General features: G+C 42.5%; 1 protein-coding gene across 12 annotated transcripts in view; it reads right to left on the bottom strand.

Annotated features, from left to right (window-relative positions):
• Positions 1-296: 296 nt before the first annotated feature.
• The window catches only part of LTBP1 (latent transforming growth factor beta binding protein 1), a 461690-nt gene continuing 442437 nt past the window's right edge, over positions 297-19549 (bottom strand). For all 12 annotated transcript variants that reach the window (XM_032239266.1, XM_032239268.1, XM_032239267.1 and 9 more), the window contains 3 exons: positions 9585-9707; positions 3574-3723; positions 297-1435 (listed from right to left, as the gene is read on the bottom strand). In XM_032239266.1, the coding sequence (XP_032095157.1) occupies positions 1254-1435; positions 3574-3723; positions 9585-9707 (455 nt within the window). In that variant the 3' untranslated portion in view covers positions 297-1253. The remainder of the gene's footprint in view (positions 1436-3573; positions 3724-9584; positions 9708-19549) is intronic.

The following is a 19549-nucleotide window of genomic DNA, read 5'->3' as shown; positions in this document are numbered from 1 at the left end:
GCTCTGAAACTTGCCTCATCTCTTTTTCTGCCTTATGCCCCTCAGTCAAATTCTGTCTTCTGAGGAGGCAAGAACTGAGGTTGCTGCAGACCTATACAGGGTCACCACCAGTAACTGGGATACCTTCTATGGGTAACACAAGGACAGCAGCCATACTGGATTAGGGCCACCCCAATGACCTCATTACCCTTAATTACCTCATTAAAGATCTGATCTCCAAATAGAGTCATTTTCTGAAGTATTAGAGGTTAAAATTCCAACATATGGATGTTAGGGGAAACAATTTAGCCCATAACAAGATCTAACAAATTTAATGATTAACTTGTGAAAGACTACATTAACAGGAGACCACTGGTAAAAATAAAAGTAGGGAGAGTGGGATACAACTTTTACACGTGTACTCATTGACAATTACTCTCAGGAAGATTTTTTTCTACAAAAATGGTGATTTATTTCACTTTAACATACAATGATAGATATATTGGGGGATCATCAAATTTTAAAAAATTTTTGTTGGGCTTACTTTACATATTACAATACTAATGTAAGCTTATAAACTCTTCCATTTCAATGAAGGAAAGGGATCCAAGTGACACCTGCTAGCAGCTTGGCTGAAAAGGACATTAAAATCAGACTGAACATATAAAACACTGAAAATATAAAGTACTTTTCTCCAAATGTGTATAAAAGTTTTGAAACAAAATCACTTCCTGCTCCACAGGACAATCTGAATTTCAAAAATGCTCCAGGCCAGGAATCTCATAACCTGTGTAACAATACTTATAATACAGCTTAACAATATTTTATTGAAGACTTTTTCATGTGAGATTTTAAAAGAACTGAAATAAAAGGAAAACAGTAGCTAAGGAACTGCACAACCAAAAGAATGAAAATTATATAAAATATTTCCACCACTATTTAAATGCCAAATTTAATCAAGCAATAATAAAAAACCAAAACAACATAATAATACAACCTTCTGTTTAAAATAACAGCACTGTTCCACCTCTTTACCACTGAATTTTACATATGAACAGACTATATATACTGGTTTTTCAGAGAAATGTCCATTTGGTCTGCCACCTGTCAGGCTCATCCTAAATCCTCTCATTGTCTTCAGAGGACTTGCAGCTCCATGCTGTTTCTGTATTTCCAACCTTCTGGGTTAGGTGCAATGTCTCAAGTATAATACATTTCTCCCTTTACCTTTACACAGTGCAGAGTATATGGGCTTAGGTTATGTAGATTCTCTTTCAATCCAGGTCACTGTCTTTCTCTAAATTCAAGGCGGTATTCAACGGAGTGCAGTAGTTCGGTTTGTCAGAAGGTACATAGCCTGGCAGACACAAACACTTGTAGGAACCTTCGGTGTTAATGCACTTGGCATTCTTGCAGAGAGACATCCGGTTGTTCAACTCGTTGCATTCATTTACATCTGCAATCAGTCAAACCATGCAGGTAAACAATCTTCAGTATTGCTCTGTGAGGACTCATAACCTACCTGAGGCTTACCTGAGGCATTGAGGCAGTCTAAATGCTGCCCTTCCCCTGACCACCCCAAGCTTATCCCAAGTAAGCTTTGCCATTGTTGCTTCAATCAAGGACAAGATAAAGGTGATTTTTTAGATCTTAAAGAGGTAGATTATCACAGAAGTTCTAGAATTTCTTTCCCCGTTATTTAGCACAACATGAGCATTTTGTGAGCTTGCCATTTTCTAGCAGAACTTCAAGAAAGTTAAAGGAACTATATTATCTCCAAATTCCTTCCCATAGGTATGGAGGAACTGCTAGATTTGTCAAGAGGAACCAGATAGGTAAGCAGAGAGCTTTCCACACAGCCTCTCTAAAGCTTTCAGTAACATTTGCAGACCTCTTTCTACATGAGATCCATTTAGGCTGTTACTCAGTTGAAACATCTGTTAAGAACCTAGGTTACCATCAGGCTGGGAGTGGTGGCTCATACCTATAATCCCAGCACTTTGGGAGGCTGAGGAGGGCAGATCATGAGGTCAAGAGTTTGAGACCAGCCTGGGCAATATGATAAAACCCCATCTCTACTAAAAAATGCAGAAATTAGCTGGGCATGGTGGCGCATGCCTGTGGTCCCAGTTGCTCGGGAGGCTGAGGCAGGGGAATCACTTGAACCCAGGAGGCACAGGTTGCAGTGAGATCACACCACTGCACTCCATCCTAGGTGACATAGTGAGACTTTGTCTCAAAATAAAACAAACAAAAAAATAAACAGAACAAAACAAAACCTAGTTTACCTATTTTACAGACACACCACGGATAAAACTAACAAAAGCAAAGTGGGCAAAACTCTGCTTCAAGAGGGAGAAGAAAAATAAACGAAAAACTTAAAAAAAATATCAAGTCAAGAGTCTTTTAGCAAAGTGGCAAACAGGCCCTGAAAGACAACAGTAAGTCACAAAGGGAAGGTTAAATGTATGTTTCTAGTTCTTTTCAAGGTAAGAGGGAGGGCTACATGACAGTTTTAGAGGGAGTTTCATTCAAATGATTACTAGGAATTTGTATTTTTTGCAGATGTCTACATTCCCTTACACTAGTGTAAAGTATTCAAGGAAATCATTACTTGCAGCAGTCAAAAGCTAATTTTTTTTTTGAGTTGAGTTTCGCTCTTGTTGGCCAGGCTGGAGTGCAATGGCATGATCTCAGCTTACCACAACCTCTGCCTCCCAGGTTAAAGCAATTCTCCTGCCTCAGCATTCCAGGTAGCTGGAATTACAGACGTGCGCCACCACGCCTGGCTAATTTTGTATTTTTAGTAGAGATGGGGGTTCTCCATGTTGGTCAGGCTGGTCTCAAACTCCTGATCTCAGGTCATCCACTTGTCTCAGCCTCCCAAAGTTCTGGGATTATAGGCGTGAGCCATCGCACCTGGCCTCAGAAGCTAAATTTAAGAGTCAAGGTAATTACCTGGGATATTCTGGCCTTTCCTCCAATATTTACCACTATTAGGATTCTTTTTTTTTTCCCAATCCTCATTGATAAGTGGATTCCTAAATTAAATGCCAACTCTTTCTTTTTAAAAAGAATTGTGGTAGGCTGGGTGTGGTAGCTCATGCCTGTGATCCCAGCACTTTGGGAGGCTGAGATGGGTGGATCACCTGAGGTCAGGAGTTCAAGACCAGCCTGGCCAAGATGGTGAAGCCCTGTCTCTACTAAAAATACAAAATTAGTCGGGTGTGGTGGGAGCACGCCTGTAATCCAGCTACTTGGGAGGATGAGGCAGGAGAACTGCTTGAACCTGGGAAGCAGAAGTTTCAGTGAGTTGAGATCACCCACTGTACTCCAGCCTGGGTGACAAGAGCAAAACTCAGTCTAAAAAAAAAAAGAAAAAAAGAACTGTGGTAAAAATACACAGAACACATTTACCATTTTAACCATTTTTAAGTATATGGTCCAGTGGCATTAATGTATAGCTCCAGAATTTTTCTCATCTTTCCAAACTGAAACTCAGCAAATCTATCTTAAATGTTCTCAACTGACTGAGTTATGGACACAGGGTAACAGGAAAAAATTAATGTCCCATAAAACACACATCATTCTTACCGACACAGGTCATCTTGGCTGTATCCAAGTGATAACCATCAAAGCAATCACAGGTGTAACCTTCCTGGACCCTCACACATCGACCATTTTCACATCCATTGAGGATGCCGCATTCCTCAGCCTGTAACTCCTCAAAGCTATTTAGAAAACCTGGAAAGGAAAGGGCAGAAGCTCAGTTAGATATTTTCAACCTCCTATACCATTTTTTAAATGATACTAAGATTATGGTTCATTTTCTAAATAGACACATATATATCCATATATATTTCAGACACCTTAAAGTCAGTATTAAAAATTAAGATGGAAAGTATAAAATAGCATAAAAATAAAATAGCTAATTTGTAAATTAGCTGTGTAAAATAGAATAAAAATAAAAAAATTGTATATTTTGTGCAGAGTAGCCTCATATCTTGAATTCTGATGTTCTATATTAAAATCATGTAAAACAAGAAAGCAAGTATGGATTTTGTTTTTGCTCTTCATTATTAAAAGTGTTCATCTAAAGTTCCAAATTTCCTGAGTTAGCAGTAGGGCAAATGTCAGACTCTTTCACGGATGGACTCGATGGATTCACTATGAGTCCAGTAGGCATTTGCTAAGAAGGTCCATAAGAGTGTGAGGCAGTACGTTTCAGCTGGAGTGTGTAGGACCAGAGAGGAGTCGGCTGGCCTTGCCCTGTGTTTGTTTGCTCTGACTACAGAATGAGTCTTACAAAAGGGCTGTCAGGAAATCAAAGGACGAATCAGTAAAGGGGCCTCAAAACATCCTGATAAATGAGAAAAGGACATCATACTTGTGTTTAGAAAACCAAATCTGGCTCAAGCCTATAATCCCAGCACTTTGGGAGGCTGAGGCGGATGGACTGCCTGAGGCTAGGAGTTTGAGACCTGCCTGGACAACACAGTGAAACCCCATCTCTACTAAAAATACAAAAAATTAGCCAGGTGTGGTGACAGGCATCTGTAATCCTAGCTACTCAGGAGGCTGAGGCTGAAGAATCACTTGAACCCGGGAGGTGGAGGTTGCAGCGAGCAGAGATCATAGCCACTGCTCTCCAGCCTGAGAAATAGCGAGACTGTCTCAAAAAAAAAAAAAACCCATCAAAAGTCTTATTTTAAGGAAACAGAGACTCTTGTTTAGTTCTTTTTATTGTTTATATCTCTTGAAACCAATTCAGAGCTAGATTTTAGAGTTTTCATGATACAAAAACAATTCAGCTAGGCCTCAAGATTGCTTAGCTCTCATTTTGCAGAAGAAAGTTCTAAACATAAATCCACAGTGACCCAACACACTGTCATGTGGCCTCTCATCTCCTCTCTCTTCCCAACACTACCACAAAGTAGCTTCAAAAAAAAAAAAATGGCCCGAACTGTCTGGCCTTTGAAGTAATTCTCCAGTGGAACTGCAGGGGGCAGCAAAATATCATTGCTCATGGAGGGCAATAAGATCTAACTGGGAGGAATTGGACAAGGATCTGGAGTTTGGTCTTGCTGATCAGCAAAAAGCAGCCCACTGAGCCAGCTTTTTTTCACCTCAAAACAAGGAAACAAAGACTTACTTCTTACTTCTCTTAAAAAAAAAAGTTTCAACAATAACTAAAGTACCTGAGGTCAACACGGAGACAAATTTGGTCAGAGTTTCCCTTATATTCTAAGATTCGGCGCCCTGAGGGAAGGTAGGTGAAGAAGAAATTTCAGAGCATGCCCTTCAGAGAAGAAAGTGGGTTTTAGAGATGACCTAAAAATATATAGTAAGTTAATCTGAAATGATCTGTTTGGGTAAGAACAATATACTGGGTGTTGGGGGACTTGAGTTCCCATCCCCATTTCACTGTGTGTACATTGTAAATCTGGGAAGAAAGCTTATTTTTCTCACATATGAAGTAAAAGCACTGAACTTTATGATTTCTAAAGCCCCACCCAGTTACAGGTTTATTTTGTGGAAATAAACATGGGATTTGAATCAGAGGAACTGGGTCTTCTACTCATGCCTGTGACCTTGGCCAAGTCATTTGATTTTGCTGAAACCAGGTTCCTCATTTAAAAATAGAGAAACGATGCTATCTAGAATGGCAGACCCAACACTGAACACAACGCCTGGCGCTCAGTAGAAAGTATTTTGTAATGAATGAACACTTTCCTACCTTGTGAAGATTAATGAGATTTGGCATAAGTTTGGGGGGAAAAAAAAGAATAGTACATATACACCATGGAATACTATGCAGCCATAAAAAAAATGCGATGTCTTTTGCAGGAACACAGATGGAGGTGGAGGCTATTATCCTTAGCAAACTAACACAGGATTAGAAAACAAAATACCACATGTTCTCACTTGTAAGTGGTAGCTAAGTGATAAGAACTTATGAGCACAAAGAAGTAAACAACAGACACTGGCCTGTGGAGAGTGGGAGGAAGGAGAGGAGCAGGAAAGGTAACTACTGGGTACTGGGCTTCATACCTGGGTGATGCAATAATCTCTACAACAAACCTCCGTGACATTTTACCTATGTAACAAACCTTTACATGTACCCTGAACCTAAAATAAAAGTTAAAAAATTTATATCATAAAAAAAATCAAGTAATGCATCCATGACAGGGCCACTTTAAAACTAAAGAGGAAAAGAATCCCAGCTACTCAGGAGGCTGAGGCAGGAGAATCTCTTGAGCCCATGAAGTGAGGTCAAGACCAACCTGGACAATATAGTGGGACTCCAATTCTCAAAAAAAAAAAAAGTGACAGCACATACCCAAAGCCAGTTAAAAAACACAAAAAATACTTACTCTATGACAATATGTTCAGATCCCATGTATCACAGCAAAATCATTTTCACTTCATAGCTAATATATTTTTTATTATTATAGAAATTATAACATTAAAAAGTAAAACTTGAAACTATCCCACACATATCCGGCAGGCTCCCCAAAATACTTCTTTAGGACTCTAAAACAGATCAGGACACTATAGACCCTGGTCCAAATCTGGCCGCTACATACTTTTGTCAATAAACACAGTGATGCCCATTTGCTGATGTCCTATCTATGGCTGCTTTTGTGAAATTACAGCAGAGTTCAATATCTACAACAGAAACCACATGGCCTGCAAAACCTAAAAGTTTGACTATTTGGGCTGGGTGTGGTGGCTCATGCCTGTAATCCCAGCACTTTGGGAGGCCAAGGCAGGCGGATTACAAAATTAGGAGTTCAGGACCAGCCTGGGCAACATGGTAAAACCCTATCTCTACTAAAAATACAAAAATTAGCCGGGCATGGTGGTACATGCCTATAATCCCAGCTATTCGGGAGGCTGAGGCAGGAGAATCACTTGAACCAGGGAGTTGGAGGTTGCATTGAGCCAAGATTGCACCATTGCACTCCAGCCAATGCAACAGAGCAAGACTCTGTCTCAAAAAAGAAAAAAAAAATTACTATCTGGCCCTTTATAGAAAAAATGTATGCCTATTCTCTGCTCTAGTAAATTCCAATTTTAGAAATACTGCTCCCTAAAGGTAACAGAGATGGTGAACCATAAAGGTGTTAAGAAACCTCACTCAGCCTCCATCTGTGTTCCTATGTACCCAACACAATCACTTTCGCAGCATGGCCCAAAAGCCCTTGCTGGTGGTCAGAAAACTGGCTGAGAAGGGGGAAATATTTCTCTGCAACTTCTAAGAAATGTAAAGGCTATTACGTCATCCAAGCTGGAGGTCTTGGAAATGCATCTCAACTTCCTGTGTTGCTAAATAAGAAATTGATGTGACACCAACATGTTTATTTCTTAACATTTGTAGTAAATTTAAAAAAGAGCTTTAAATCAATGCCAGCATTAAAAAGAAGATACATAAGCCAGACATTTCAACATGAAAATTCCTGGAATCCAAACTGTAATGCCATAGAGGATTCTGACTCCTAGGCTCCTCTTTGGTCTTCCCCCCAGGACCCACCAGTGCATGGGATTTTGGTTTTCCATTTGTCCTGGGGTTACCGAGGTTTCAATGCTTTTCCAGATCCCAGGCTCTTGCCTACATTTAAGAACAGAGTTATTGAGGCGGAAAGCTATAAGCCACGGGATTGTGTCAGGGTCACATATAGACTTCACCTGGTATTCCTGATGTATGGGGCAAGCTGGGCTTTCTTTCAACCTTAATCTTTCTTCTCCCTTCCTTTTTTCTTAAATAAACGTTTACTGACCCCTACCATATACAGAGAAGCGTACAAACCCTAAGAGCACAGTCTTATAGCTGTGAGTGCATTCCAGTCCATTTCATAAAGTACCTGGTGATGAGTTGTTGATGAAAAGAAAGAGTGTTGTTAATCTATGGTGTTAGAAGTCAGGATAGTGGTTACCCTTGGGACGGGGGTGGGAAAGGGCGCCAGGGCCTGTCTGGAGGCTGGCACTGCTCCTGACCCGGGTGAGAGTTACACAGGTGCATGTTAATCAGCTGAGCTGGATTAACAGACTATTCTTATCATGGACATTTTAAAGCATTCTTAATTCTACTAGATGATCGATACACTACATCCTTCAGGAAAAAAAAGGGGAAAGGAGGACAAGGAGGGAATGAAGAAGGGAGAGAAAGGGAAAAGAGAAAGAGAAGGGAAGGAAAAAAAAAGCTCTTGATGTAGAACTGAAATAGCTCCTAAATTCAACTAGAAACCTCATGCTGCTGCCCATAACTGGGTGCTGGCTAGTACGCTTCGTGCACAGGTGACAGGGCTCAGGACAGAAAAAGCTTCATTGCGTTTTTCCCTAAAGTCCTAAGTCAAATTCCTTGGTCACAGCCATTACCTATCTTAGAAACATGGTGCAGGCCAGGCATGGTAGCTCAGAATTGTAAGCACTTGGGGAGGCTGAGGTGGGTGAATCACTTGAGTCCAGGAGTTTGAGACCATCCTGGACAATCTAGACATGATGAAACCCCATCTATACGGAAAAAATACAAAAATTAGCCAGGCATGGTGGCACACACCTGTAGTCTCAGCTACTTGGGAGACTGAGGTGGGAGGATCGCTTGAGCCCAAGAGGCAGAGTTGCAGTGAGCTGTGATCATGCCACTGCACTCCAGCATGGGTAACAGTGCAAGACCCTGTTTCAAAAAGAAAAAAAATTGGGGTGAAGCTGCACATGAGAGGATGGCCTCTCTGTGAGCTGTGGACGAGGCTCCCAAAATGGGTGTTTCCCTGTTCTTGTTCTTGAAGTGAGACAACCTACTATCTACCAATATTTCATGTGAACCTCCTGCTTTTTCCGACTTCAAATTGTCCGATTTGAGCTTGTGTGTCTGTAGGCTTCTTCACACGCATTTCTGTTCTAAAGGGGATCACGATTTACAGATACACACTCCCGCCTCCCCCATGAAAGCGGTGCTCACTAATCCAGGAAAAGCTGGCGCACATTATTTCTCACTCCCTAAATCCCCTCACCAATGCATTTAAAACAATCATTTCTGACCAAGAGAGCAATTCTTTTCTTACCTCCTACTCTAAAACACTTATAATAATGATCAACTCGTACAGTTAACTTTTGTCATTTCCCCATAGGAAAAAAAGGCTGCAATACAACCGGGCTCTCTTAGAAACCTTGGCCCTCAAACTAGTCCACCACTTAAAGTGAAAAGAAATGATTTTGTTATAGCAATTGCAACGATAAGATAGTTTTCTTTAAGAAAAATAAATATAACAGTATCCCCACCAACAAGACTATGCATTGAATGCAACGATTCCTTTTGTTTGTTTGTTTTGTTTTGAGATAGGGTCTCACTCTGTTGCCCAGGCTGGACTGCAGTGGCGTGATCTCGGTTCATAAAAGATGCAGTGATTTTCAGACTCACCTGTGCAGAAGGATTGCCCCTGTGAAACACAGACAGCTGGGTCCCACCCTAGACTTTCTGACCAGCAGGTCTGGCGTGGAACCAGAAAAGCTGCATTGCTAACAAGTTGCCATTACATTTTAAGGACCACTGATTAATCTCCAACCACAACTTAGTATCAAAGGAATGGGGTGATTTTGCTTACGATCTTGGATGAAGTAGGGATTGGCTTCCGGACCATACTGTTCACTGAAGTCAACCAAGGCGTCTCGTCCGTATGGCTGCCGGCGTCCCGTCACGGGGATGTTACACAGCTGAGCATAGTCATCTAAGCAGGGAACAAGCAGCGTGAGGTGCCATCACTGTTAGCTCGCACCTGCCCACACCCCCTCGCAGCTCAAAGCAACGGGAATCTGCCAGTGCCCCCTTCCACGTGTGCCTCCATGTCCTGCGCACCACTGAGCCTAGAAAGCGTCTGAATATCTTTTGATGGGAATTCCATACATCCACGTGCAATGACTGCTGTAGAGCATAATTAAGGTTTCAAATTGAAGATCAAAAATATTAGCTCAACAGTTGGTAGACCATATCCCAGAGCAGTAAGGGGCTGAAAAACGGAGCCATTTGAGAGTGCTTCAGGCCTTCTGGAAGGATGGCTTTACCTAAATCTATCAAGAGTTATCACCAAAAACATTTTTAAAGTAGAAAGTAGTCATTATTACAGAGACGTGCTTTTTCATTCTCTAGAGACAGGAAAAATGTATCTCTGGTGTCCAAAAATGATACAGTGCCAGGCAAAGACCATGTTAGTTACTCTGCCTAAATTTAGCAGACCCTATTATAACTCTTTAGTCCCTAAGGGTAGCATTATAGCAATGCTGAGAGTCACAATAATCACAATAATAACAACAGCAGTGGTAATAATAGCAACAGCAACCAGTCATATAATACTTGCTCTGTTCCAGATACTGTTTGAAGTACTTAATACACATCAATGCACTAAAACACTCACACCATCCTATGAAGAGGTTCTATCATCTCCACTTTACCAGTGAGGAAACAAAAGCAGAGAGGTTATAGCTGCCATGTGGCAGCACCTGCTTTGAAGTCAGAAATGAAGCTCCAGAGTGCAGATTTTTTTACATTTGTCTTTCCTGCAACAATCTCTGCTTCTTTGGAATTTCTGTCCTTACCATCTCTGCGCCCCAGCTAGACTCCTCTGTGGTTTCTACTTCCTGAGGCCATATTGCTGTTCCACGCTGGGTCAGCCCATGGCCATCTGACTCCTGGACTCCCCTTTACTCCTCCCTCTAGGACCCACCAAAGCATGGGATTTTGGGTCTCCATTTGTCCTGGGTTTACTGAGGTTTCAATGCTTTCCATGATCCCAGGCTCTTGCCTACATTTAAGAACAGGGTTATTGAGAAAGTCTAGGGAGGAAAGCTGTAGAAAGGACAGCTTCATGTTCTGAGTATGTTCCAGAAAATACACTCTCTGAAGATACATCTAGCAGTGAAATTCTGGGGGTCCACGGATGCCAACAGCTCTGTTAGGACGGTGAGGCGAAGGCAGGGCTACAGGCCCCAGGACCAGATGGGCATGTGTGGGCAGTCAAGCAAGACAATGGCCACGTTTGCCTGGAATTTTCCTCTATTGTGTTTATTCTTGTACCACACAAAAATAAAAAAACCACTAAGGCAATACTGTGAACTCTGAAGGCCTTCTTTTATCGGCCCTTAATTAAATGACTGGAGGAATGAGGGTCAGGAATCAAAGGTGTGTGTGTATGCACGTGCGCACGTGCACACACACATTCTGAGAATTGCCCAAAGCAAGTGCAAGGCCAGAAAAGACCTTGAACCACTGGCTAGGGTAGGATTCTGGCTGCCCCTGCCTAAATTTCTCCTTATGTGGAAGCATTCCAGGAACAACATCCAGACTCCAGACGTCCCGGCACTTTTGCATGAAACGATTCTGTGTGAAATATTAATTTCATTAAGGAAATAGCCGAACCTGGAAAAAGATTCTTGACTCAAAAGAACAGAACTACTTCAAACAGAGAGAGCACAAATGGCTGTCAGTTCTGCTTAAAGTTTGAAAACACAGAATTAAGGATTTCTTTGTGAGAGCAAGATTGTTGAAATGTTTACAAGTTTCAAGAGCTGAGGTCATCTGTTCCCATGACTTTTTATATACATTTGTTGTACATCTGAAAGGGAGACTTGTTCCATATTTTATATTCAAGTCACAGTTGTGATCTAGAGGAGATATTAAAAATGAATTAATTCTGGTGCTTTTTTTTTTTTATTTTTGAGATTGAGTCTTGCTCTGTCTCCCAGGCTGGAGTGCACTGGTGTAATCTCAGCTCACTGCAACCTCTGCCTCCTGGGTTCAAGCGATTCTTCTGCCTCAGCTTCCCAAGTAGTGGGATTACAGGTGCCTGTCACTGCACCCAGCTAATTTTTGTATTTTTTAGTAGAGAAGGGGTTTCGCCATGTTGGCCAGGCTGGTCTCAAACTCCTGACCTCAGATGATCCATTCGTCTAGGCCTCCCAAAGTGCTGGGATTATAGGCATGAGCCACCATGCCTGGCCTCTGGTACTTATTTTTAACAGAATTTTATTATTATTATTTAAAGAAAGGGTCTCACTCTGCTACCCACACTGGAATGCAGTGGCACCATTGTGGTTCACTGTAGCCTCGAACTCCAGGGCTCAAGTGTTCCTTCTACCTCAGCCTCCTGAGTAGCTGGAACGGCAGGCATGAGCTACCAATCCTGGCTAATTTTTTAAATTTTGTAGAGACAGGGTCTCACTATGTTGCCCGGGTTGGTCTCAACCTGGCTCCAGCGATCCTACCACTTCAGCCTCCTGAAGTGCTGGGATTACAGGTGTAAGCTGCCGTGCTTTGCCAAAGTATTTATTTTACAAAGCGAAATCCAGAGGTGGCTGAGCATCCTCTTGGATGCCGGCTGGCTGTCAGAGAAGCCTTGCTGGGATGTGAGGTCCAGGGATGTCGAATGACATGATCAGGGCCTGGCCAGGGCAGCCACCTTCAATCCAGTACACTCTCCTAGACATGCTTCCTCCACCAAAGAAATGAGATGGCCTTGAGTCTCTACACTGTCACTCTACTGCAATGCCAGAGGAAAGGACCGAAGGTGAGAGTGCAGAGGAAGGGCAGGTTCCTGCTCCTATGCAATATTTAGGACCAGCTCCCTGCAAAAGGTGGACCTGAACTGAAACTAACTAGGTAAAACACAGAAAAAGGTATTTAGGATTAATTTTTAAAAGCACATACCGAAAGACATCAAGAAAAAACACGATGGCCGGGCGCGGTGGCTCACGCCTGTAATCCCAGCACTTTGGGAGGCCGAGGCGGGTGGATCACGAGGTCAAGAGATCGAGACCATCCTGGTCAACACGGTGAAACCCCATCTCTACTAAAAACTACAAAAAATTGGCTGGGCATGGTGGCGCGTGCCTGTAATCCCAGCTACTCAGGAGGCTGAGGCAGGAGAATTGCCTGAACGCAGGAGGCGGAGGTTGCGGTGAGCCGAGATCGCGCCACTGCACTCCAGCCTGGGTAACAAGAGCGAAACTCCGTCTCACAAAAAAAAAAAAAGAAGAAAAAACACGAAGTTGTTTTTGAGACTACCAAATGCTTCCTAAAGAAGTCTTCTGACTAGACCCAGCTAGGGAAGGGGGCAGTGAAGGTAATGCATTGAGGAGGTACTTCTGGGATATTCCACATCCTCCTTCCTTACCTTTCTTCCCTGCCATGCGGTTTTTCCTTTTTTTTTGAGACAGAGTTTTGCTCTTGTTGCCTAGGCTGGAGTGCAATGGTGTGATCTCAGCTCACCACAACCTCCGCCTCCTGGGTTCAAGCGATTCTCCTGCCTCAGCCTCTCGAATAGCTGGGATTACAGGCATGTACCACAACACCCAGCTAATTTTTAAATGTTTAGTAGAGACGGGGTTTCTCCGTGTTGGTCTGGCTGGTCTCGAACTCCCGACCTCAGGTGATTAACCTGCCTCGGCCTCCCAAAGTGCTGGGATTACAGGCATGAGCCACCGTGCCTGGCTGTATTTTTCCTCTTAAAATGCTAGAATGTGTTGCCCTTTGCTGCTTCACTTTACTCTAATATATTCACATTCCAAACTCCAAGACGGTTTTGGTCAGTGATCAAAACATCATTTCTGCACCACATGTCCTCTCTTTTGTATTTGAAGATGTGCTAGGTGATGCTAGAGTCCCGTCATCACCAGGATATGTATTTTGAGTTATTTTTCTGGGAGCCTGCATATGGCTGTCATAATCCATCCATGCCACCCTTCCCACCATGCACATCTGCCCTAATACTTGGCCAGAATCATGGGGTAATGGGAAGAACGAGAGCTTCGGAGGTGCAAGCTGGGCTTAAGTCCTGACTGCACCACTTACTTCCCAGCTTAGCAGTTCTGGGCAAGCCTCAGTTTCCACATCTGTAACACAGGGACAAGAATTCTTGTTTGTCTGCATCTGTGTTACTAACATGTAAAAAAATGAGATAATGTGAAACTATTTTAAAAAGTTGAAGCACCATGAAAACGGAAAATCCAGTTCTTTTCTTCTGGCTGACATCACTAAGTCCCTAATGAATACTTGGAAATAATTAAAGATTGTTTTTCAAAGACAGTATTAGACTGCGTGATTTACATTGTAATGTTAATGAAACTTAAAAGCAGTGATCAACAGACAAATAATTGTGCCGTAAATTAAGAGCAATGGAAGAATGGTCTACAGGTGTTTTTAGATCTTGTTTCAAGACTATTTGGAGTTTTTAAATAGGTAGAGGGAAACTAGCTCAGTAAACAGAGAAGTCTTTCTAGACTCCCTCTCAAACAAGGCACAAAATTGTTGACTACCTCGGTAAATGTAATTACTTGGTTGGACAGTGATAAAATATGAACAATAACACATTTTAACATTAGATCATCAGAACTCAAAAGTATAAGGGAAAAACTGATGTCCCAAAATTTTTGTATAGGCCTAAATCAGTCAGAAATGTCTTACATAGAGAGTAAATTAATAGAAGAGAGTAGGTTTATAGAAGTGGATTTCACCATCTTTCAGGAAAGCAATGGGAATATCGTGTAATATTTTAATGTCTTGGACAAGACATCCTCTTTAGGATCTTGATACAGGCAAATTTCTAGCATGTGCTGGGCCTCTGAGCACCCCAAGCCACCAGCAGAACCCATTCTAGCTTGGAGGTGCTTGGCGTTGGCTATCTCCACGACTAGGTCACTGCCAGAGCCTAGCTTGGGGAACTGCATGAGTTGTGGCTGGTTGAGGGCACAGAGCCCAAGAATAGCAGATCCCTGAACTATCTGCATGACTTCTCACAAGAACCCACAAGAAACTCTTGGCTGCTACTTCATCCAGCTCCACATGAGGAGATGAACACATTTTCTGTCCTTAGAATCTTTTTCTTTCTCTAAAACACCCTTTGCTTATGTACATCAACAACAATTAGTCACCTCCTTGTCTGGGGCTTGATGTGGAGGAACAGTTTGCTTAGCAGGGCTTGCCCTGGGAGGGACACGTTGGAGGCAATCGCATTTGAGACCCGATACGATGTGTCCATCTGGAATCTAGCCAAATACCAATGTGAAGAGGAAATGGAAACGGTCACAGCTCAAAGACCCTTCCCCACCCACTGCATTCCCCATGCCCCAAGCACAAATGCTTAGCTCTTGATCATAGCTTTGAAAGATACACATGGGATGCTATGGGACACTGTCGCTAAGTGGTTTAAACAAGATCCAGGCCACTGATCACACTCATTTCTCTGGCATGGCTGATTCATATGACAAATACTGTTGCTTTTCATCTTAAATTGAAAAAAGAAAAGGTTTAAAAATTACCCCCTGGAGCCTGTGGGTGTGGGGCCCCTGCTTTTGGCAGCAATGGGAGCAACAGTACCACATCCTTACTATAGGAAATCTCCATTCTTGATGACAGACACATGTGCAGGGCAGTCTGGACAGTCACATGTCACCATGCTACCCTGGCATGTGAGCAGACCAAGAGGTAAAGTTTTAGTTCTGACTGAGGCAAATGACATTCAGCTGTTTTTAGAAATGGTAGAGAGGTTGTGATTTTTTTTTTTGCACACATCAGGGATAAAAATGCAATGCTCTGAACTTTGAACTGTGTATTTTTCAAACATAAGAGTAACAAAAACCAGTTCTCATGCTTCAAGAAAAACGGACGGGTCTGGGTGTGGTGGTTTACGCCTGTAATCCCAGCTCTTTGGGAGGCTGATCACTTGAGCCCAGCAGTTTGAGACCAGCCTGGGCAACATGGTGAAAACCTGTCTCTACAAAAAAAATTCTAACTTAGCCAGACATGGTGGCAAACTGAGGATACAGGATCATCGGAGCCCAGGGTCCGGGCTGCAGTGAGCTGTGATCATGCCACTGCACGCCAGCCTAAGCAACAGAGTAAGACCCTATCTAAAAAAAAAAAAAAAAAAAAAGAAAGAAAGAAAGAAAGAAAAATAGGGAAAAAGAAAAAGAAACAGAAAAGTGGGTTACATTCTACTAAAATTTCTAGACCAGGTATTTTTCTTACAGGTTTAAACATGGATGATTGACAATGGTGTTTAAAACACACAACTAGGAAACAGAGGGAGGAGAAAAAGAGAATGGAATGGCTGCCTCCTCCAGTGACTCATAAGCCCGCATTATAATAGGCACCTTCCCTCACCCCACCAGATGGAGTCTGGCTCTGTCACCCAGGTTGGAGTGCAGTGGCATGGTCTCAGCCCACTGCAACCTCCACCTCGCAGGTTCAAGTGATTCCTGCCTCAGCCTCCTGAATAGCTGGGAGTACAGGTATGTGCCACCATGCTTGGCTAATTTTTGTATTTTTAGTGGAGTTGGGGTTTCGCTATGTTGGATAGGCTGGTCTTGAACTCCTGAACTCATGATCCACCCACCTCAGCCTCCCAAACTTGTTGGGATTACAGGCGTGAGCCACGGCACCCGGCCAATAGGTACTTTTCTTTAAATGAAATTAGCAAAAGCTATGAAATTAAAAAAAACGTTGGCCATTTACAGAACATTCCACTCTATACCAGTAAAGAACTGTGGAAGAGAGACCTCCGTTGGCATTGCTACAACACTGTGGGACTGGATGTCTGTCTGTCTGTCTGTCCTGCTCTTTATCCCAGAATACATTCCTGCTCACAGTCCCTGGTAAATAGGCAGCAACGTTCCTTCCCTGAAATTAAAATGTGTGGCTTTGTGACATGAAATTGGATACATTGCAAGACTGAGAATCAAAAGACTTGGATTCTAGTCTTTGTTTCTCTACTTCCTAGTTCCTTGGTCTGGACACGTTTCTTTGAGCCTTGGTTTCTCCATTTATTCACAGGATTATAGTATGCTTTGCCTTAGCTGTATTAAAAGTGATTCATTCATTGCTTCATTCGGTGACTGACTGGCTGATTCATTTCTATAACCAGAGGCTGAGAATATTACAGACAGGGTGGGGCTTGTATTTAATTTTTTAAAGGTAACTCAGAGAGAGTCATAGGCACATATAATAGACACGAAAGCATTAGGGAAGCGAGGCTGGGCACCATGGCTCACACCTATAATCTCAACACTTTTGCTGAGATGGATGGATCACCTGAGGTCAGGAATTCAAGACCAGCCTGACCAATATGGTGAAATCCTATCTCTACTAAAAATACAAATAGTCAAGCAGGGCACATGCAATAACTTACCAGGATCACAGAGGCAATGACTAAAGCCATCCTGGAAGATCGGGAAAAGGCTTCAGCTTGAAAAGACCATCTGCAGCCAGGAGGTTAACCCCAGGTAGAAGAGGAAGAAAGGTAACTCAGAGAGAGTCATAGGCACATATAACAGACACGAAAGCATTAGGGAAGCTAGGCTGGGCACCATAGCTCACAATTGTAATCTCAGCACTTTTGCTGAGATGGGTGGATCACCTGAGGTCAGGAATTCAAGACCAGCCTGACCAATATGGTGAAATCCTATCACTACTAAAAATACAAAAATTAGCCAGGCATGGTGGCGTGCACGTGTAGTCCTAGCTACGCAGGAGGTTGAGGCAGGAGAATCACTGAACCTGGGAGGCGGAGGTTGCAATGAACCGAGATCATGCCACTGCACTCTAGCCTGGGTGACAGAGCAAGACTCCATCTCAAAAAATAAAAAAAAAAAAAATTTAAAAAAGCAAGCAAGCAAGCATTAGTGGAGCTAACATGCCATGCAACATTAACTCCTGTAGATCCACACTACAGAACAATTGAAAACAGAAGAGTTAGCTAACATGCACTATTAAGTTTCTATGCACCAGATGGTAGAGTTCCTTTGCATACCCGATTTCATTTAAAACTCAGAACCCTACGAAATAATTGTAGTTAGCTCCTTTTGTTTTCAATAAAAATCTACTCTTTTTTTTTTGAGACCAAGTCTCACCCCGTCACCCAGGCTGGAATGCAATGGCACAATCGTGGCTCATGGCAACCTCCACCTCCCAGGGGTTCAAGCAATTCTCCTGCCTCAGCCTCCCAAATACCTGGGATTACAGGCACGAGCCACCATGTCCCGCTAATGTCTGTATTTTTAGTAGAGGTGGGGTTTCACTATGTTGACCAGGATGGTCTCAATCTCTTGACCTTGTGATCTGCCCACCCTGGCCTCCCAAAGCGGTGGGATTACAGGCACGAGCCACTGCGCCCGGCTGAAAACTACACTTTTTAATAGCATAACTTGCCTTGCTCAAGGTCAGGTGAGGGATTTGAACCTAAATTGGTCTATTTGCCAAACCATGTTCTTTCTACTCCCCAGCTGCCCTTCTGAAACCCTGGGAAAAAATTATTAAATACACTCCTTAGACCTTAACCATCAGGTAAGCACTTAGTTCAGCAATAAGCATTTGTGACTAAAATTCCAGGGAGAGTAATAATCATGAATGCTGATGAGCTCAGCTCCACCACGGGCGGCTCTATCATTAGCAGGATTTATGTTTATTGAATTTGCTCGATTTATTAGGTGAAAGAGATCAAATTGCTTAATGTTCAATTAAATTGTACTTGTCGAGGACAGGGAAGTAATGAAGTCTAAAGTCTTGGCAAGGTTTATATTCTGTGTGACTCCTGTAAATGTTAATACTCTAAGGAGACTCACGGGCCATAGACCAACCACGTTCTCCCCACTCCCAACCTTCACCTAACGTTACCCTTTTCATTTTAGTCACTCCCAGAGTTTCCCAACAGATTGCTGTTTATTTAGCAAGACAAAATGAAGAAAGAGATCTGTTGGGTAGAAATGCCAAAAGCATAGTGGTTCCCTTTGCATTTTAAACCTGGATTTGGCTGTGTGCCGTGGCTCATGCCTGTAATCCCAGCACTTTGGGAGCCCAAGGCAGGCAGATCACAAGGTCAGGAGTTCTAGACCAGCCTGGCCAACATGGTGAAACCCTATCTCTACTAAAAATACAAAAATTAGCTAGGCGTGTGGTGCATGCCTGTAATCCCAGTTACTTGGAGGGCTGAGGCAGGAGAATTGCTTGAACCTGGGAGGCAGAGGTTGCAGTGAGCTGAGATTGCACCACTGCACTCCAGCCTGGGTGACAGAGTGAGACTCTGTTTCAAAAAAACAAAAACAAAGCGAAACAAAAAAAACCTGGATTCAAACATTTATACTATTGTAATAGTATTAAATTATGCCACACACAATAACCTTAAGATAATGATTGCTAATGTATCTGGGACATCGGAAATAATTAAGTCTTACATCCAGGCAATTTCAGGGGAAATCAGGAATGAGGCTTCTAAAATTGATAAGAGACAAGACTGAACAACACAATAAACAAAGAGGCAAATGGAAAGGTTCAATATGTTAATTTTCCAAACTTATCCTACTTCATATTTTTTCAACTGCAAGGACAGGTACACAATTTCATTTCCCCTTTCCTGCTCTTTGAATACCACTCTGAAGCAACAACCAGATAAGCCAAACAAAAAAATAATTATACAAAGTATCTTTTTTTCCATTAACCAATAAAGAATTATTTAAAAACAGGAGCTAAGCATGTGCTTAAGAATAAAGAATAAGGCCGGGTGCGGTGGCTCAAGCCTGTAATCCC

This window comes from Sapajus apella, unplaced genomic scaffold (genome assembly GCF_009761245.1).
Source record: "Sapajus apella isolate SASKATOON/1434 unplaced genomic scaffold, GSC_monkey_1.0 scaffold44, whole genome shotgun sequence".
Taxonomy (NCBI): Eukaryota; Metazoa; Chordata; class Mammalia; order Primates; family Cebidae; genus Sapajus; species Sapajus apella.
This window is presented reverse-complemented; position numbering and strand designations above follow the sequence as displayed.